We start from the raw sequence: 20439 nt of genomic DNA on the forward strand, positions 1-20439 counted from the left end.
TTTTTTAAAGTAGGTTCCACACCCCACGTGGGGCCTAAGCTCACAACCCTGAGATTAGGAATCACATGCTCTACCAACTGAGCCAGCCCAGCGCCCCTGGTGACTTTTTAATGAAAACCACCAACAGTATAGGCAGTCCTCAATTGATAAATAGGTCATAGTCCAGTAGGTCTTTATTTTCATGGACAACTGTTTATCATTTTGTAATATTTTCAGTGGGGTTGAGATTTCTTGATAGCCACTGAAGTTCTGCTAGTCAGAATCCTTAGGGACAAGAGGGAGGGCTCTTTCTAATGCATGGGCAAAGATGAAGAGAAAAATTTTTTTGTTGGGCCTAGCAGTGGTCTTGGGCAAAAACTTTAGACTGTTTAATTCTTGAGATTTTCCTATCTCTTTTTCTTTTTATAAATGCCTTTTAACTTACTGTCCCTCAACATCATTACCCAGTAACTTCAGATTGCTCTGAATCCACCGAGGCTCATGGCCCACTGGTACTTCCTACAGAACTTCTCCCCTTTCAAAAAATTACTTCCTTACTTTTTAAATAAAAATGATCTCAGCTTGGTGCTAAAAATTAGTCTCATTACCAACCTCTCAGAGACGTGTCCAGGTTTCTTTAAATGTTACTGTTTAACCAAAATTGAGCTGGTCAAATTCCAAATATTTGAAAGAATGGGTGATCTTGTAAGGTTAACAGTAAGTAATACTGACTGGAATCTAACCCCATGGTGAGCAGTGCTAGTTTTCTTCCCCATTTCTTTAGCACACAGATGTGTTACATCAGAGGTCACAAACTGTGTCCTTCCCACTCCCCTCACCTGTGTCCCATGGTTCTTTTGAATTTGACTAAATATTCTGAAATAAGAGATTTCACGTAAGACCTGGGAAGGCAGCACAGGCCTGGTGGCTCAGTGGTTTAGCGCTGCCTTCAGTCCAGGACCTAATCCTGGAGACCCGGGATAGAGTCCTATGTCGGGCTCCCTGCATGGAGCCTGCTTCTCCTTCTGCCTGTGTCTCTGCCTCTCTCTCTCTGTGTCTCTCATGAATAAATAAACAAAATCTTAAAAAAAAAAAGACCTGGGAAAGCAGAGAGACTTAGCAACAGGAGGCCAGCATCCTCTAGGGGCTGTAATCAGTGGCAGCTCGCTGGCTGCTATGTTCTTTAGCTGGGCCCCCCTTTGCCCCGGTGCCTGTCACAAACGTTTACGTGCAACGTTTGACTCACACTCCTGCTGGTGTACTACTACTCCCTGAAGTAACCTGTCTGCTTCTTGCAGGCACTACCCTCCAAATAAAAGGTGCAGATCGTTTCTTCTTGTATGGGTCTTTCCATTATAACTGGAAGGAAAGGATTCACACATATACAGAATGTAAATTGGGAGCTGCTTATACATAGAAAAAATGGTCAATTTATGAGAAGAATTAGGACTCAGAATATTTATTTATTTATTTATTGTTATTATTTTTTAGGATTCCGAATATTTAGATGAATAGTAAGTCAATTAAGTTTCATGAAAAACTAAGTAGACAGTGTCAGCATTTGGAAAAATATTAAAATGGTTACACTCTCAAGTCAAATAATATGGTCATAGAAAAATATTTTTCATCCTGATCTTATAGTTAGAAAAGATTAGTTCCCAAAACTGGTCTTTGGGGCACCTAGCTGGCTCAGTCTGCAGAGTATGCAACTCTTAATGTTGGGGTTGTAAGTTTAAGCCCCACATTGGGTATAAAGAGTACTTAAAAAAAACCTTAAAAAAACAGTGGTCTTTGACATCTTATTTAATAATTTAAAGAATAAAGAATAATCTTTTGAGAGATGTCAATTCATTTCATCTTACTTTGGTACTTGTTTTGGTAATGGAATTTCATAGCCCAAAGACAGAAAAGCGAATATACTATGCCTGCAGTAATAGCAAACACTAATCAGACTGTTCAAAGTCAAAAGCAAACAAAACTGTGCAATTCTTTTTTTTAAATTAAAAATGCTTTTATGGAGAGTATTGAGTATGTAATAGTTATCTTTCAAATCTAACCAATACATATTAATTGTTAAGGACATTTGAATAATACCATGAAAATAAACACAAAAGAAAAACCCCAAGTTTCATTAAAGGTGCAGTACCCACAATAAAAGGTTGATTAAAACAAATCTTATTATAAGATGGTCAGATGGCTACATGAATGAGAAAAGAACTCCCGTGCTTCAAGACCAAACATGTTCCATTCAAATGGATGTTAATTTGTTTTGTTTCTTGAATGTCAGAAAGGTAAGTTGAGATTCTAAAGTTCTGAAACTATTTGCATTTATTATTAATGAATTTCTGTATTATGCTTCTATGCATGTTAAAATATGAAAACAATGTGCTTAAAAAAAAGTAACTCAAGATAAAGGTGAAACATTCACTCAGATGTGGAATGCTTTGATGTAAAGTTTCCCTGTTTCATGAAACCTAAAATAAAACCTGTCTGGTATCTTTATGCTAATCATCTCTCCTTTCCAGGCCTTATTCTCAAAGAATGATGGATAAAATAAAATAGGTCCTGTGGGTGAATGTCACCTTCCATGCAAGTGCATTTTCTTAGCTCCGTTTTTAAAAGGAATTCACCTTGCTGACTCTAATCACGAACATCTCAGGAGATAAACTGAAGCTGAAAGTCCTATTTTCCTAGCTGGAAGTCCACAAATAATATACTCTCAGTAGCTAATCAAACTGCAGCTTTCAGGTAGTTACGACAGGAACACAGTGCCCACACAGTTTTAGCAGAGTAGAATCACACCAAGCCCCACAAGATGTACCCCCAGCTCAGAAGACACTACAGACACTGATGGAAGGAGACCTGGTGCTTTCCATCCCATGTGTCTATCCAAGTTCTTGGGTTTTGCCAATCCTAGAAGCTCTGTTTTATACGAATCAATAACCTCTCACAACACCCGATATACATCTTCCTTTTTTTTTTTTTTGATATACATCTTCCAAATCAGCCTAATGCTCAACGAAAACACCTAAGTCCAATAAAAATTCAAACATATTGAGAGCTCACAAGATCTATACTCAATTACTTAGGTTAAAGAAGACTATTTCATAAAAAAGCAAGTATAAAAACAAAGTTAAAGAGACAAGAAAAGAAATTGAAGTGCTCTTTAGACTTTGAGCGTTTTTCCAGGAAAGAACAGATAAAACTTAGATTTGCAGTCCTAACCTATTTTTTTATACAAAAAAGGTATAGTAATTTCCTCTAGATAGAAGGGTAACAAAGTGACCTTCAGAGAGATGGACTAGGGAGGAAGAAGATAACTTAATACACTGGTATGGAGGCAAAAGTTAAAGCACACATCTTAAAAGGCAAAAAAACCCAACCAACCAAACAAACCCAAAATCCCAGAAAAACCAAAACCCCTAAAAACTTTAGGTATAAAGATATTATCAAACAGAGGGAGAAGAAGAAAACAGAGTATTAAGTCCCATCAGCATTTTCAATATACAAAAGGCATTTTGAGGACTACTGATTAAATAAAGCCATCGAGTTTAAAAGCAACAGTTAGGACACCGCAGAATATATGCCAAGGCCTGGACGACTCTGGCCGTGAAGCTGTCTCTCCATACTCATGTCTGAAGTTCATCACATGCAAGTGAAGCTTTCTGATATTCTATGATAATACGTTTGTTCTCAGCAAAAAGGTAAAACCTTTTGCAGCTTTCCTGACAATCTACTAGCTTGGCCAAACCAATTAAATTCAAATTAAGTGTCACTTACTGAATCAGTGTAAAATAAACATGAAGTTATGGGAATGAGGTTAGTCAAATTCAACACCAAAATATTGGAGATACAAGTTCATATTATTCAACTACGATGGTGGTCAGTGTCACCACCAGGACCCAAATTCCATAGAAACGCAAAACACATTCTTCCTAATGAATGAGACACTGTGGAATGCTATAAGCAAAGCCTCATCTTTGGCTCTGATTAATCAGGCTGATCCCTAATGGTGTATCTTTCCCCCAGGTCAAGTCACATGGAATTCTGTGATGGAAAATGTTCAACTATTTTAATAAAACCATGAAACAGTACAAGTTGTCTCACAATTCCATCAACTGAAATGATGAGCTTGATCCTAACTGAAGCTCAGAAGTGGTTTAAAAGAAAATAAAAATCTCTCCCTGATGATTCAACTTAGTGATGTGACTACCAAGGACTAGTGAGGATGAAGTTTTTAGTTGAAAGAAAAAGAAAATTTTAATGAGTCAGCATCTGTCATGCCGGATCATGCTTTGTCTCCCACCACCCTGCCCAGACCTTCACCCCCTGTAGTACCTGAGGTGCTGATATGACTATTACCTGTTTTGAGGCTGGGACTGAACTCTCGGCTAGTGCTGGGAGGTGGGAAGGCCTCCGGGGCTGTCTGTGCTGGAAGGGTTCGATATGGAGGAGGAGTCAACTCTTCGTCACCAGAGAAGCTCCTCCGCACCCCACCTGTCATAGGCAGGCTCGACAAACTGACAGGCTTCTTCCCAACTGGCATCTTCCTCTCTAAATATCAAGTCAAACTAAAGTAAGCTTTTACTTACACGTGTGGTAAGAAACGTGCATTATAACTAGGAAAGACTGTGTTGCATAGGATACTCTGAAAAGAGAACCAACTATGCAAGGTCTGTATTTCTGAAAACAAGGAATGTGAATGTGTGTACGTGTGGGGGTGGATGTTCAGAGGAATGACCGGGGAGATTATTTCTAGTCTCTGAGAGCCTGGTAATCCTGGCTCCTGACTCTTAAATCAATTTAAAAACAAAACAAAACAAAAAACCAAAGGAGGGCACCTGCCGGCCCAGTGAGTGGAGCATCTGACTCTTGATTTTGGGGCTGTGAGTTTGAGCCCCACACTTGGTGTAGAGATTACTTAAAAATAACGTCTTAAAAAAATTAAATAAAACAAAGCAAAATGAACTACCTAGAACATTCAGTGTGGAGAATAGCTGGCTAACTTCCTTCAAGAACATCTTAAAAAAAAAAAATTTTATCTGAGGGGGGTTGAAAATCCAATGGTAGAGAAAGAAAGTTTTGAAACTCTCCTTGTAGAGTAGCATTTCACTGCCCATACAAAGCCAAACAACACTGGCTTTCAGGGAGAATCCGACAGTTGAATAATGGATTATCTGGGCGGCAGAATTTTACTGATATGAAATGTGTTGTCCTACCTTTTGGTTTATAATCCAGTCTTTTAGAAAACACTTATAATTCTTACTCTGAAAAGCATTTCTAAAATTGAAAGCTTGTTGCCTGCAAGTACTTAAGCAATCTAATTTCTTTTGAAACACCTTTTGGTTACAGTTTCATAAGCAAATATAAGCCTTCAAAGATTTACACGATGCTTTCACCAGCAAAAAAAAAAAAAAAAAAGTAATCTAAACTTTGCAAATACTGAACCAACATATTGCATTAGTCAGGTTGAAAGCTGAAGGATACTTACATATCTCTGGGGCTATAAATTATGTTTTCTTCCAGAGTATACAAATGACCCAGGCAAGTGCAATCAGAGATTATGCTTCACGAAATCAGGACTAAAAGATAAATCTATGTCAGACAGTATGCCTATGTAAATGGTCTGGAAACTAAGTTGCTAGTGAGTACACATTCAACTCCCAACTGCCATACCAAAATCATGTGCAGCAAATCATTTACACCTTTCCTAATGTAGACACACCTAGAGGTAAACATCCAAAGAGGCTCTCCAACTCTCTACTATTTATAATAAATAGCCCCTGAAGATGGTTCAGAAATCAGTGTGCTGGGTGCCCTGCGCTAGAATTACTAAACCTTGAAAAATACGGCTTTCCAGATTGGACAGACCACATGCATACAACTGTCTATCTGATCCTCCTGGCAGAGTGGCAGAACATTACTCTTATTTTTCAAAAGCACTAGTTGATAGTTATCTCTTTATAGCATGAACACAGATCACTGCAAAACAAGCCAGAACAATGAAGCCAATCAAGTATCTATTTCAGTTAAAAAACAAAAACACCAACAATAACCAAACAAAAACACTACCAAAGAACACACTGATGGATGATTTTAGGTACATAAAGCCCAAAAAGCTAGAAGATGAAACCAGAGCCAAAATATAATAATCTGTAAGCAAACTTAAAAACGAAGGAGTTTGTGGCTGATCTGCTAATGATACTGCATGCAATGGATAAATTAGGTTTACAGACTCCAAATTCTTTATTTGGGCAAGTCAAGTTTTGCAGGAAAAATTTCTAGTGAACTATCTGGTGATGAATGCAAAAAAATAAAAGAATACCCTTGCAATGAAGATTGCTTCTTTATTCTCACGGCACTATAATTTGCTATCCTCAATTCCAAAATTCACAATTTTTCTGTAAGACTTTGGCAATAAAACCAGACCTCACTGGTGATACTATTTATAATCTTTATTTGGCCCCTTTAATGTAAACATTTACATTTATACTGCTTCCGAAAATGTGCCAGAGTCTGTAAGGGGTGTTATATAATATATGCTGCACACACTGTACTTTTCTAAAACCTGAAAAGTTCTTAATTCCAAAACACATCTGGTCCCAAGGATTTCTAATAAGGACTGTGGATTCATAGTCCTTTCCCTTTCTACGACTAATTCTATGACTAAAGGACAATTTAAAGGCATTAGAGATGATGTTGTAATACGAAGAGCTATTACAATGTTACAGATAAAGAACATGATATATTTACAGCTAAATTCATTTTCCCAGTTAATCCAGAAATGTGGTAGTATTAAACATTACTAAAAACTGGCATATTGGGATGCCTGTGTGGCTCAGTGGTTGAGCACCTGCCTTCAGCTCAGGGTGTGATCCCAGGGTTCTGGAATCAAGTCCATATCGGGCTCCTTGCATGGAGCCTGCTTCTCCTCTCTCTGCTTATGTCTCTGCCTCTCTCTCTCTGTGTCTCATGAATAAATAAATAAAATCTTTTTTTTTTTTTAATAAATAAAATCTTAAAAAAAAAAACAAAAAAACAAAAAAACCTAGCATATTGCTGTTGTCACTTTATTAGTTTCATACTTCTTCCCATGGTTCCTGGCCCATTAATTCAAAATTGTTAAACCCTTAAATTGGAAAACACACCAGCAAGAGTCACATTGAGGGAGGCATTTGAATTGTGTACTCAATGCTCAGAAATTTTTTTTTTTCAGAAATTATTTCTAAAAAATATGGCATAGAGTAAGAAATGTTCTTAGTTCAGCACTTTGTAAAGAAAATCCTGAAATCTTGGTCTTGTCCAGTGGAAAGTGAAAAGACAAGCTAGTGCAGCCTGTGCCATCCAACCTCAGAAAAAGCTTTAGTGACCACATGCAGTACGGTTTGTCCATTGACAAAACCACCATGTGAATTCTTCCTCATTTCCAGACACATGAGAATTACTTTGATCTGCCTATCTGACAATATTCTCTCAAGTTCTTTCAGGTGAGTATCAAACCTGGCAAGTGGCTAGTGAGCAAAATAACTAGACAAATAGGAGGCCTATACCTCTAATATAAAAGAGAGGGTGAGAGAAAGGCCTGGAGGCTATGGCTATGGAGGCTGATGTGGGTTTCATGCCAGGACACGAAAACACCATGGCAGTGGCTGGTATAAGATTTTAGTCACCCAGGGAAAACAACTATAAACAAATGACTATAATCAGAAAGTAAGGGTATATTTGATTCTTCACGCTGCTTCAGTTTCTTGGTTGTTAATGAGAGAGAGATTAACACTTATTTGAACATGTGGCAAGTCAGCTGGAAAAATAGGTTTTACTTTAAAACCTTAAATGTACTTTTGACTTTTAAATCTTTTTTTTTTTTAATTTTTATTTATTTTATGATAGTCACACAGAGAGAGAGAGAGAAAGAGAGAGGCAGAGACAGAGGCAGAGGGAGAAGCAGGCTCCATGCACCGGGAGCCCGACGTGGGATTCGATCCCGGGTGTCCAGGATTGCGCCCTGGGCCAAAGGCAGGCGCTAAACCACTGCGCCACCCAGGGATCCCTACTTTTGACTTTTAAAAACATCTTTATATAAAAATAGTCTTGGGACGCCTGGGTGGCTCTCAGGGCGTGATCCTCTTCTTCTCTAGGGACTGAGTCCTGCACTGGACTCCCTGAGGGGAGCCTGCTTCTCCCTCTGCCTATGTCTCTGCCTCTGTCTCTCATGAATAAATAAAATCTTAAAAAAAAAATAGTCTTATTTCAGAATGAAATATTTCATGACAAGTGTCACGAAGAGAAAAACCTGTGGCTTCCTAGGGTGTGGGGCAAAAAATTTAAAATAATCAAATAGAGCTGTCAATATATTCTATATTATTTTGGCTACTAAAGCCAATAAGCATTCATTGTAAGGTAAAATAGGACATAGAAAGCAAATTTATTTATTTGTTATTTTTAAAAAAGATTTTATTTATCCATGAGAGAGATGGAGAGAGAGGCAGAGACACAGGCAGAGAGAAAAGCAGGCTCCATGCAGGGAGCCCGATGTGGGACTTGATCTCGGGACTCTGACCACACCCCGAGCCAAAGGTAGACGCTCAACTGCTGAGCCACCCAGGCATCCATAGAAAGCAAATTTAGAAAATTTTTCTGAAGCCTGACTTTGTTAGCCATCAACTTTCTTGTAAGTCTCATTCTAGAAAGAGAGTTTTGGTTTATAAGAAGGATGGGTTTCTTAGGCTTTAAGTCTGTTGTAAATATCAAGCATTTCTTTAACTTTTTTTTTTAAAAGATTAAAAAAAGGATTAATTTTCAGTAGGTTTACATATTATTTCAAGAACTACTTGTACTGTATTCTTTACCATATATATTTTAAAATATTATGGTGATAATTTTTCCTGTCCGTTAAAATGTAAGAGTTTCTGTTTATTGGAAAGGTTTGCCTTTTATGGCATACTGCACCTTTAAGCAAAATACATAATGCACAGTCATAGGTTCTCACAGGGATATTAGTTTCTATGCAAGAATACTGTGACCCCAATTGGTTAACAACTTAGGAAATGTATATAAACACCATGTGGTGACCCACTTTTCTTATGTCCTTTGTATTGCTGGGACTTAGCCTTTTTCTTCTGTTTTGATGAACCTGATTGGCTTTCTCTTGATGCTGAAAAATAAAATGGAAAATTGGTACCAAGTAAGCATTGCAAACACATGAATCTAAATACAATTTAAGATGAATTATCTTTACCAAGGCCATTATACTTAAAAAAGTACAAGATGCTTTGAAAATAAGGGCGCTTGTTCTGTAAAACCCATGACACCAGACAGATTCCATTATTTATTCAATAAGAACTTATTATATGCCAGTAAATGTTAGCCTGTAATTTCAAACTCATTAAAACAAGTCTAGATGACTTTGGTGGGTACTCTTACTGTGGGGTTTCTTTCTATAGTCATCATGTAATTGACTACTGAGTTCACACTGCTGTGGTACTCATGGTCTGATTCTGTGATATTGTTGTTGAGTCTTAAGATCTTACCTGGCAACCAATCAGACAAAGGTATATTCTTGTCCTGTGAGCTCACAAGATGACTTATGTGAAACAGTCCTCTGGAGAATTGCGGATTTTTACAAAAGGACACCTTTTCTGTATACCAACTTACACTGTGACGCCGGAGGCTGTAGCTGATATCCGGTTAATTGACACCACCCTACAGGATAGAGGTCAGGGGACTCACAGTCTACCCACTGATCATATTCTTCTTCCCATCCATCAAAATGTATCCTCAAGAGACGATGAATAATTCGAGTTACTGTGGCTACACATATTAACCGTGGCTCCATGAGATCTACTGCTTCTAATTTCATTCCTACACGAAATCCGTGATTTGGAACATCCTGACACAGAGAAGCAGAATATTACCATGGGTGAAAAAAAGAATGCATGAGTTCACAATCACCGAGAGAGAAAAAAAGAAAAAAAGCAACATAACCAGATAACCTAATTTAAACCAAAAAAATTGCAAATGATTCTTTAGTTATTAAAACATATGTAGGTGAGAAGTATTTAAGAACTGATTAGGAAATGTATTCATTTCTATTTTACTCAGATTAAAAATGAAGCAAAGTTTGAAAATAAGCTTCATTTCCTAGGTAAAGAAAATATGTTGTTTTATTACTATAAATATGTTTGTTTATACTAATTTCCATTAATAATTTCTCATATAGTGACTATCATAAATAAATAAAAATAAAAAAAGAATTTCTAATATAAACCAAAGACATTTTGATCAACAATGATTTGCATTTGTGAGGCATCAAAAAGCTGTACATATTATGCCATTATTCAAATTTACCTTATTAAATAGTTTTACTGGTGCTGCAATGGAGCCAGTTTCCCTGAGGTAGTCAAACCATTTAAAAGGAAGTTTTGTATAACCTGAAAAACACACCTGATTTAATCAGCAGTTCATTTAAAATTAGCAAAATATTAAAATGTAGATAAAAAACTGACTCATTACACACTAAGATCTCAGGTTTTAGATTTTATAATAAACTTTTAACTCTTGCTCTAATATTGTCAAATGCAGTCATTCTTCTGTGTTATAAGGATTTCATTCCATTTCTAGACAGACACAGGTGCACCTACTTACCTAACGCAAAAGTGTCTCAATCCTTTTACAGACCTTTGCTTTTAAAATCCTACACGTAGGAGAGTATAGCATTTCATATTTCACAGTGATATTTTTCTTTCTTTTCAAGTAAGAAAACTGGTTGGGTAAATACTATTTTTATAGACCTCTGTTCTTTTCTTAGGAGAAAAACACGAGGCTCAGATATTGAAATTAGGAAAGACACTGGTTAAGCCTTGAAAGCTATTTAAGGGTAAGTCTTTTTTTTTTTAAGCCACATGATATTCTAAAGATGGAAACTTGCTTTCCCTCAAAGGCTTTAGCATGTATCTATTTTTAACAAAAGTTCATGTGTACAATTACCTACATCGCCATCTCCACAGGGCTTAGAGAATACCAATTCATATTATAAAATGTACAGATGCTCAGGAAAACTTATATACTAATGTAATTTATTAAAGCTAGCTAGAATACAGTGCCTTATATTTTTAGAGTACCCCTCAGCGCTTGGTATGGGTATGTACGTTTAAATGTACATACACACATGTATCATAGGTTCACAGAGTAGAAAATCCAGGGCTGTGTTAAATGATATTAGTAAATACCACGCAAAAAAAAGAGGGCAAGGATGATGACCCAGTGTACATATAGGATGAAGTACCTCTAGGTGGAGTGAGCTCAATCATGTTAATTTCACAGAAACCAACAGGGAAAATCGAAGGGGAGGTTGCATGATAACAGAACCAGTCAGATCCATCTGCTGCTTCTGAGCCATCGATCCCAATCATCAGGAATCCATCAGCCAGCACCTTTTCAATGAAGAGAATTCCAAGTATTTGAAATTAGATATCACTACTATAAAAGTGATCCTTTAAGTGACATTCTAAAAGAAAGGAAAATGTATTACATAAAGGTCTCTTAAAAGTGAAAAATGCTTCTTCACTGAATTGTGTTAGTAACTGAAATAGTAACGAGAAACCTCCACAGATTGCGGTGTGTACCAGAACAAAAGCAGGGTTACACAGAAGTGACTTCGGAGGTCTAGGACAAACAGTGCCTTTTGCCAATAGTAAGGTGCTGGCTGCTGTGGCCCATGAAGCAGGGCCCAGTGCTCCTCTCCAATTTAACTGTCTAGTCTCGGTAGGGTTCTGAGTCCTACTCAGTATAACTTTCCTTCTGATTTAGCAGAAAGGGTTTTTTCCAAACTTTTTCCCACCTTTACCAATCCTCCACTTTACCTCTCTTATGCTACAGATACCCATGCTCCTGTGTAAGAATCTAAGGCCACCCTGCGCAAGGGTCCCCATACTCCTTTCTTCGTGCCCCTGTTTTGAGATGTAATACCCTACCCCCAACACAAACCTTTCCATCATGTCCTATTACTGCTGGAACTTTGCTCCACAAACACTATTTCTTATACTCTAATGTCTTTCACTATCAATTTTAAAATATTTTATTTTGAAACAGTTCACATTTACAGAAAAGGTACAACAGTATGATGAACTTCTACATACTTTACCCAGAGATCCACTTCCAGGTATATTCTATGTAACTCTTTGCAGTCTGACTTCTGTCCCAAACCTTCTACAATGCTAAATTCACCAGTGACCAAGTTTGTCAGATCTATTGCCTTTCCTGCAACACTTACCCTCCTCAAATCTCAGCCTCCCTGAAGTATCTCATACTTGCTGACTACTCTCAGCTTTCTAAAATGTTTTCTCCCTGACTCTCATTATGTAGTTTACTGGCCAATCTTTCCACCTCTCCTGTGTGGTGATGGTCCTGTTGGTGGCATCCTCTTACCTCCAACCCTTACATTTCTGATGTTGGCCCTTTTCTTTCGGTGTTGGTGGTAACACCCCCACACACTGTGTCAGAAACCAACGCTAGGCCCACATCTCCTCCAGTTTTATCAGGAGTTTGTCTCCTCTGCGGGCTCTTAGTCCTGTCTTTCCCCTACTTGTGTGCTGAACACACCCTCTGAGAGTCCATACAGGGTGTCAGAGCCAGCTTCAAAGGTAAGCAAGCACCAGGTCTCATGACTCCCCTTAAAGTCATTCCTTCTGTGTATGTCATGAACTCCCTTTCCACCACACCGTTTGAGAACAATGCTTTCAGGCTTCCTCTTTGGACATTTCCCATCTTACACAGCTTAACTTTCTTTTGTTATGACCTCTGTTCACACAGGAAAGCCTTTCCAACTTACCTGCTCACTAGAGAAAGTTAAGATGGCCTGGCCAAATATTCAAAGCCTGAATGACTGGGCACCTGGGTGGCTCAGTCGGTCAGGGATCTGCCTGCAGCTCAGGTCATGATCTCAGGGTCCTGGGATTGAGCCCCATGTCAGGTTCCCCGCTCAGCAGGGAGCCTGCTTCTCCCTATGTCCCTCCCCCTGTGCTCTTTGTCTCTCATTCTCTCTCTAGGATAAATAAGCAAAATTTAATCTTACTATTTATTCATGAGAGACACACAGAGAGAGGCAGAGGTATAGGCACAGAGAGAAGCAGGCTCCCTCTGGGGAGACCAATGGGGGACTTGATTCCAGGACCCCAGGATCATGACCTGAGCCAAAGGCAGACGCTCAACCACTGAGCCAATGCTCAACCACTGAGCCAATAAACAATTTTTTTTTTAAAAAACAATACCCAAGCCTGTGTGACCTGGTTCCACATTACCTTTTAGTCTCTACCTTCATGTGCCTTTCTCCTAGTTGTTTCTCCTATGTTGGATATATATAGTAACTTCCTCTTCCAGCTTAACAGATTTGTCTGCACCTTGGGAAAGGGCTACCCTCACTCACATGGGATTCCTTTCCCCTTTTCTAACTACAGCTGACTGAAGTGGGGACTAGTGCCTACCCTTTAGAGACTAAGCCAGAGGCTGAGCTCAGCTAGTATCTTTCTCAGGATTAGGATCAACAGACACAGAGACTGCTGTCAAATCATGGGCTGGAGTTGGAACTGAACGCCCATCATACAGAATGGAGCTAGCAGCCACACATGAAGACTGAGTGAGTAGAACTCCAACCAAAAGAGTGAAAGGAAAGTGGCAGAGACTCAGAGCAGAGAAGGGATGGAACAAAGAGGCCCCGAGATATGGAGAAATTACCACTGAGTTTATGGCTTTCCAGTTCTCATCCCTGTGTCCTTGCTTGTCTATGAGACTGCCCTGTCCTTAGGGTAACTCTCCTAAAGTTAACTTGAGGGAGTTGCTGTTCCTTATAAAAGCTTTGACCAGGATACTCAGGGCAGCCTTTTGTCAGGGGAGTAGGGAGGCAGTGGTGGGTAGAGCGAGCACATGCACAGGGAAGGGACAGAGGAAGAGGGAGAGAAAATCTTTTTTTCTTAAGATTTTATTTATTTATTCATGAGAAAGAGAGAGAGAGAGGCAGACACAGGCAGAGGGGGAAGCAGGCTTCATGCAGGGAGTCCAATGCAGTATTCGATCCTGGGACTCCAGGATCACACCCTGGGCTGAAGGCAGGCGGTAAACCACTGAGCCACCCAGTTGTCTCAAAGGAGAATCTTAAGCAGGCTGTGTGTGCGGAGCCCCACATGAGACTTGATCCCCGACCCATGATCGTGACCTGAGCCGAAATCAAGAGCTGGATGCAACTGGTTTGATGTGCACTGTGTGAACAACTTGTCTTACCCTACACCCTGCCTACACCTTCCCACCTTAATTCATTTGTGCATATCCTCTTTCCATAAGTTTCCTTCCTGCATCTCTGCGGGGCTGTTTTTCCCAACCGTCAAGGCGAAGTTTTCAAATCTCTTCTCTTCTATCCAGCTTTCCCTAATTTCTCTGAGACATTGTAATATATCCTTTATTTGAATTCCAACAGTACTGTGTACCTTTCTTTCTTTTTTTTTTTAAGATTTTATTTATTTATTCATGAAAGACACATACAGAGAAAGGCAGAGACACAGGCAGAGGGAGAGAAGCTGGCTCCATGCAGGAAGCCTGATGTAGGACTTGTCCTGGGACTCCAGAATCATGCCCTGAGCCAAATGCAGACGCTCAACCACCGAGCCACCCAGGCATCCCTACTGCATACCTTTCTTAAGTTATAGTTGATCCGGAATCAAACTTCTTTGTACATATCTTACCTTGTTCTATAAGACTGTAGGCTTTTTAGAGTCCAAACTGAACCTAGCATGGCATGTATAAACCAAGTAATTTTTGAGCAAAGTTTGATGCTATACTCATTGGACACTTCATTCTCCTTTCATGGCACAGAGCATGGTTTAACTGCACTGTTTCCCATATCTGACTCTCAGAATCACTGAGAGAATTTCATCCTTTTTAGACAAATACATTATCATGTGTAATACTTCTTGTGATTCTGATTAAGCAGATACAGAGTAGATCACAGAAATCTGTTTTTTATTTATGTATTTATTTTTAAAAATAATCTTTAACAACATTTTTACATTAAAAAAAAGGGATTTTATTTACTTATTTGAGAGAACTTAAGCAGGGGGAGGGACACAGAGGGAGGAAGAGGGAGAAGCAGGCTCTCTGTTCAGCAGGGAACCTGATGTGGGGCTTGATTTCAGGACCCTGGGATCATGACCTGAACTGAGGGCAGAGGCTTAACTGACCGAGCCACCCAGATGCCCTTAAAGGTAATCTTTTTTTTTTCTTCCCTTTTTTAGGTTTGAGAGAGAGCAAGAGTGTGTGTGTGGGGAGGGGCAGAGGCAGACAATCTCAAACAGACTCCGTGCTGAGCACGGAGCCCAACGTGGGGCTCAATCTCATGACCCTGATATCATGGTCTGAGCTGAAAGCAAGAGTTGGATGCTTAACAGACTGAGCCACCCAGGTGCCTGGGAAATCTGTTTTAAATCATAGTAGGTGATTCTGATCACTAGTCAAGTAAAGAGGAAGAATAAAAGCTTGGTGCCAATCTCATCTAGCTGTGTGACCTTGAGCATAAGAGGCTGGGACATGGCAGCAATCATAATCATAATTTTAATTCTTTTGGCTCAAGGCTTTAAACTAGGTTGAAATGCAAATCACAATTTAAGCTGTAGTCTTATGTAAACAGACTCTGGATCAGTGGTTCTTAACCATGGCTGTACTGGAGAATTACCTGGGGACTTACAAGAAAAAAAAAAAAAAAAAAAAGGCCAATGCTAGGGCTCCCTAGCAGACTAATGAAATCAAAACACGCGTGGTAGGCATTTAAGAGGTCTGGTCACCTGTATTTTTCTTTAAGTTTCCCAAGGTATTCTGATGCCTACTTAAATTGAAAACCACACTTCTTGATTTTTTCACAAAAGCAGCTTCACAAGAGAAGAAGAAAAAAAAGAAGAAATAAAGTACTATCAAAAGAATAATAAAGGCACAAAAGGAAATAAACTGGAAACTGAAGATAAACTTGGCCTAGTCACAATTCTGTGTTGGGGGCACCTGGGTGCCTCTGTCGGTAAGTGTCTGCCTTCAGCTATGGTCATGATCTTGGGGTCCTGGGAATGAGCCCCATGTTGGGCTCCCTGTTCATCAAGGAGTCTGCTTCTCCTCTCTCTGCCCCTCTCCTCTGCTCATACTCTTTCTCTCTCTAATAAATAAAATCTTTACAAAAAACTCCCAAAACAAAAAAATAATTCTCTGTTGGATTAGCTTTGAGCAGAAAGTAACTTAAATATTCTTCCTCTTAACTCAAGATATATGTATTTCCATAAATAAAGGCAGCAGACTCAAGATGACAATCTTGACAAGCCACATAAAAACACTGGTATGAAAATTGAAATTTATTTTGAAATTACTAGTATCCTTCTCCCTAGTGAAGATCCAGATACATACACCTTGTATGTCAAAATGAGTATATTAAGGGCCTCTTCCTCCTATTACCTTAAGACCAGTTCTTACAAATGCATTTCTGTATTTTAAAACCTATAGTCTTACCTTTCTAATAGTCGCGACACATATTGTGGAAAGATTTAATGGGTCTATAGCTTCCAATTTCATTCCTTCCTTGAACCATTCCCCACTCTGGTCTACTTCTTTTACCTAAAGAATTACATGAAAGCACATCCACCATTACAAATGTTATCATTTTAATAATTAAAATATTACCAAACTGAAAATGTTTATCAGATGAAAATACCAAAATGCCTTTTCCTACCTACCTAATATTATAACTCAAACCTCCGTTAGAGAATATAGAGAATTCAGGCAAATAGACAGAATTTAAGAGTAATTATAATCAATAGTTGTGACACCTATGGATCACAAGGTCTTAATCCTTTTATAAGTGAACAAATATAATTGTGATTTCCATTATTTTAGGAAAAAACCCACAACCCTCTTTCAAACCTAATTTACAAATGAGGGTTCTTATAAAAACTTCTTACCTTAGCAAATAAATGTGGTGGTGTATCAAAATGTCCATCCTGTTTCTTTGTAATATCTACAAGGAAAAGTTACATACTAATCTGTCAGCATTTGTGAGAAGACCAAAACCACGTTTCTTTGAAGGTTTCAAACCCACAAGGTATGTATACTCTAAAACACGGCAGAAATACATGCCTTCTACATATATGGTGAAAAATATCCTCTATAGTCTTTCTTTCTTCTGAGTACATGTGCTATTAAATACATTCAGCCAATCAGAATGCTGGTAATTCCCTAGTTAGGGAATCACAACTTTAGAAGTATTCTTTACGTGTGTTCAGTATTAAGTCTAACCACATTTAATCTTCCTCTTTTGATTAAAACTGAATGCAAAGGGAATGGCTACCTTTAGATCTTTCAAATGGGCTGAACAGGAAAAGTGTAAGACAATGTAGTTGTGATGAAAAGTACATTATATTTGAATTGAGAACAAGTGGAAGGAATATAAATATATTAGGACACTCATATTCTGGTGTGAACCTTCCCTAAATTAAGATAGAATGAGCAGCCCAGATAACTAGAATGCTATTTCTGATCTCTACTATTCTGTAGAGAAAAAATAACCAAGTAGTACAATTTAGCTTCAATGATGTTTTCAACAGGTGGTCTTGTGACAAGTGCTTACCAGATCTTTTGAATCGATGGCCTATGCTTCGAGACCAACCAATATGATGGATTAACGGGCTGTGCATATGGCACCAGAAGTCATCTGTTCTATCTTCACTCTCTTCATACACTAGTCTTAATCTTCCTCCAATTACACTTTCCACCACTGCCACGCGTGTGCGACACAAATGCCTCTTGTCAACCACTTCTACTCTCATGCAAGGTTTGAAAGGATACTGCATACTCTCTGAAACCTTAAATAAAAACAGACAAAAACTGTTTGGAATTCATGACAAAGGTCTACAAATAATTTCAGTACTGTACCATTAAAAATAATGAGTGCACTTGACATTTAACTAGATCATCTGGCTCACTAAATTAAAACAATTCCTTAAAAAAACTTCCAGGCTATTCCTTTTTTAGAGCTCTCAATTGACACTTCAGTCCTTTCTAAGATCCTGTCTTTACCTTCTGTGAGAAATCGGGAGGAAGTGTTTTGGCACCAGTAAGTCGTTTCACTAGAAAAGCTTTCCAGTTTGTATACTTATGCTGAATAGCTAAAACAAAAGAAATAACCAGTTACACTTTAGCAAAGAGTAGAATTGCTTTATAAACTATTTTTTTCAAAAAAAAAACCACAACAATTTTCCCTGCAATTCAGAGCATTAAGGTTCTGAAGAAGACTAACAAAAACAGAACAAATATGTCTTGCCAGTATTTAAGTTACATGAAACCAAAAAATATTGTAATTTTGATATCACTTGAATATTATTCTGTGTGACACTGCACTGAGGTACACATATTTAAATTATACTTACTTCTAGGAGGGACAAGAGGTTTTCCACTGGCTGCACACCAGCCAACCGGATGGATGTCAGAGCCACAGACATTGCACCAGAAATCTAGCCCAGGGTCATTTTCAAATCCTTCATATCTTAAAAGGGCATTATAACCTGAAACCAACAAATCAATCACCACATAAGAAGAAAATGAAATGAAACAAAACAGGACACAACTGCTGGCCATTGGGTGGGTGGGTGTCACTTGCTAATATGCACCTGCAACAGAATCCCATGCAGGGCATGTGAGCAGTCAGCACCACCAGCCCCCTGCCCCGCCCCCAACTCTAAGACTGAGTTACTAGGTCTAGGGGCAGTGTGAGAATATGCATTTCTAACAAGTCCCCAGGTGAAGCTGCAGATACTAGTGTATGGCTCCAACTTTGAGAACCAGTTGTTTAATGTCATTAGCTTAATTGTTTTCAGAGCATGGCTTCCTCCCTTTTAATGTACTTTGATTTTACCCCCAGTTTCTTAAGTTCTAGAGAAGAAATTCTCAGTGGAAACAGGGGAGAAAGTCCTACCAGAATGTGTAGTTTTGAAAATAAAAGAAAGAAGGTTATATTAAGTTAGGAAAACCTTGTCAAGTCACAGCAATATAGTTAAAGTAACATTTCAAAGAAACTGCTTTATCCAGCGGATTAGATGACCAAATATTTTTGGATAATTTGGATTTGGCTATCTCAAGCATCTAATTTTTTCTGTACTATTTATTTGGAAATAAAATGTGAAAATGCTAGGTAACAAAGTTCAATAAACACAAATAAAAGTATGTTAAATGACTTAAAAACTGTATGTACTAAGCAAACAGGACGTCTTACTTTTTAGAACAAAAACTATGATATATCCTCTTTATAATTTAATAAACCTTCTGTTGGTAACAGATTACAATTTAATTTAAGGCCTTCAGGGGAATAAAAAAAGGCCCAACAAACTATTCCAGGCGCGGAGCTAAGTTCAGTCAGCATTTTCATGTGTTAAGATCTATGATGAAAATTTATAACATTAAATCTTTAGTTTCAAAATTCAATAATTCACAGAATAATTCATGAGTTTGCCCACTGTTGCAGAGCTCTGTTCATGATTAACATCAGGCTCAATTCTGAAATGTCATTTAAGTGGCTTAAAATATGTTATGCAATTAGATAAAATGGAAATGTAAAATTGGAGACAGAAGGTAAAAATAATTCTATTGATATTAAATGCATTGATCTTTAGAGCTATTTAAATGCAACTGGCTTAAACGTCTAGGACAGAAAGAATACATTGTTCTAAATTATGGTGTAGAGAACACCCAACCATTTACAGAATGCTTATACAGCTGGGGGAATGTTTCAAGGAAAAGGCGGGAACATAACTCGGTAAATGTGCAAAGGCACAGAGGTGCTAACATGCTCTATGAGGGAGGAAGGAGAACTAGCCTCATCAGAACATAGATAGCATTCATGTTGGGGAGCAGCCAAAACTTGGGCCAGTGGTCTATGGAGCGACTCATCATCAGCTGTAAATGCTGACTATCTTGATCCCTTAAAGACAAAGAAGTGATTAAAGATGTTTGAGCAGGGGATCCCTGGGTGGCTCAGTGGTTTGGCGCCTGCCTTCAGCCCAGGGCGTGAGCCTGGAGTCTGGGGATCGAGTCCCACATCCGGCTTCCTGCATGGAGCCTGCTTCTCTGTATCTCTGCCTCTCTCTCTGTGTCTCTCATGAATAAATAAATAAAAAATCTTAAAAATAAAATAAAGATGTTTGAGCAGACCCAGAAAAAAGATGCCTGAGCAGAAAAATAGAAGATCATCTACAGTAAATAATCAAGTTGGCAGGGCGTTTGGGGGAAAATGGCTGGAGAGAGGAATAGAAAGAGTAGGATGCATTAGATACCGCTGACTAATTGAAGGATGACTTATCTGAGTAGCTGCACCCTCCTACCCTGCTGCCCCATAGAGTACTACAATGTCCTACCACACCACTCCTGAGCACCACGTCACAAATGTAG

The 20439-nt window shown here is 38.5% G+C and overlaps 1 protein-coding gene across 18 annotated transcripts in view; it reads right to left on the reverse strand.

Moving 5' to 3' along the window:
- MBTD1 (mbt domain containing 1) overlaps positions 1-20439 on the reverse strand; it is a 68264-nt gene that overhangs the window by 3981 nt on the left and 43844 nt on the right. For 15 of the 18 annotated variants that reach the window (XM_025440599.3, XM_049114091.1, XM_025440595.3 and 12 more), the window contains 10 exons: positions 18426-18560; positions 18076-18164; positions 17627-17861; positions 16962-17017; positions 16513-16617; positions 11264-11411; positions 10327-10409; positions 9634-9868; positions 9056-9133; positions 4342-4533 (listed from right to left, as the gene is read on the reverse strand). In XM_025440599.3, the coding sequence (XP_025296384.1) occupies positions 4342-4533; positions 9056-9133; positions 9634-9868; positions 10327-10409; positions 11264-11411; positions 16513-16617; positions 16962-17017; positions 17627-17861; positions 18076-18164; positions 18426-18560 (1356 nt within the window). Of the gene's footprint in view, positions 1-4341; positions 4534-9055; positions 9134-9509; positions 9869-10326; positions 10410-11263; positions 11412-16512; positions 16618-16961; positions 17018-17626; positions 17862-18075; positions 18165-18425; positions 18561-20439 lie in introns of all 18 variants that reach the window. The other 3 variants (XM_049114094.1, XM_049114095.1, XR_007412909.1) reach the window with 2 other exon arrangements.

The sequence above is a fragment of the Canis lupus genome, chromosome 9 (genome assembly GCF_003254725.2).
Source record: "Canis lupus dingo isolate Sandy chromosome 9, ASM325472v2, whole genome shotgun sequence".
Classification (NCBI taxonomy): Eukaryota; Metazoa; Chordata; class Mammalia; order Carnivora; family Canidae; genus Canis; species Canis lupus.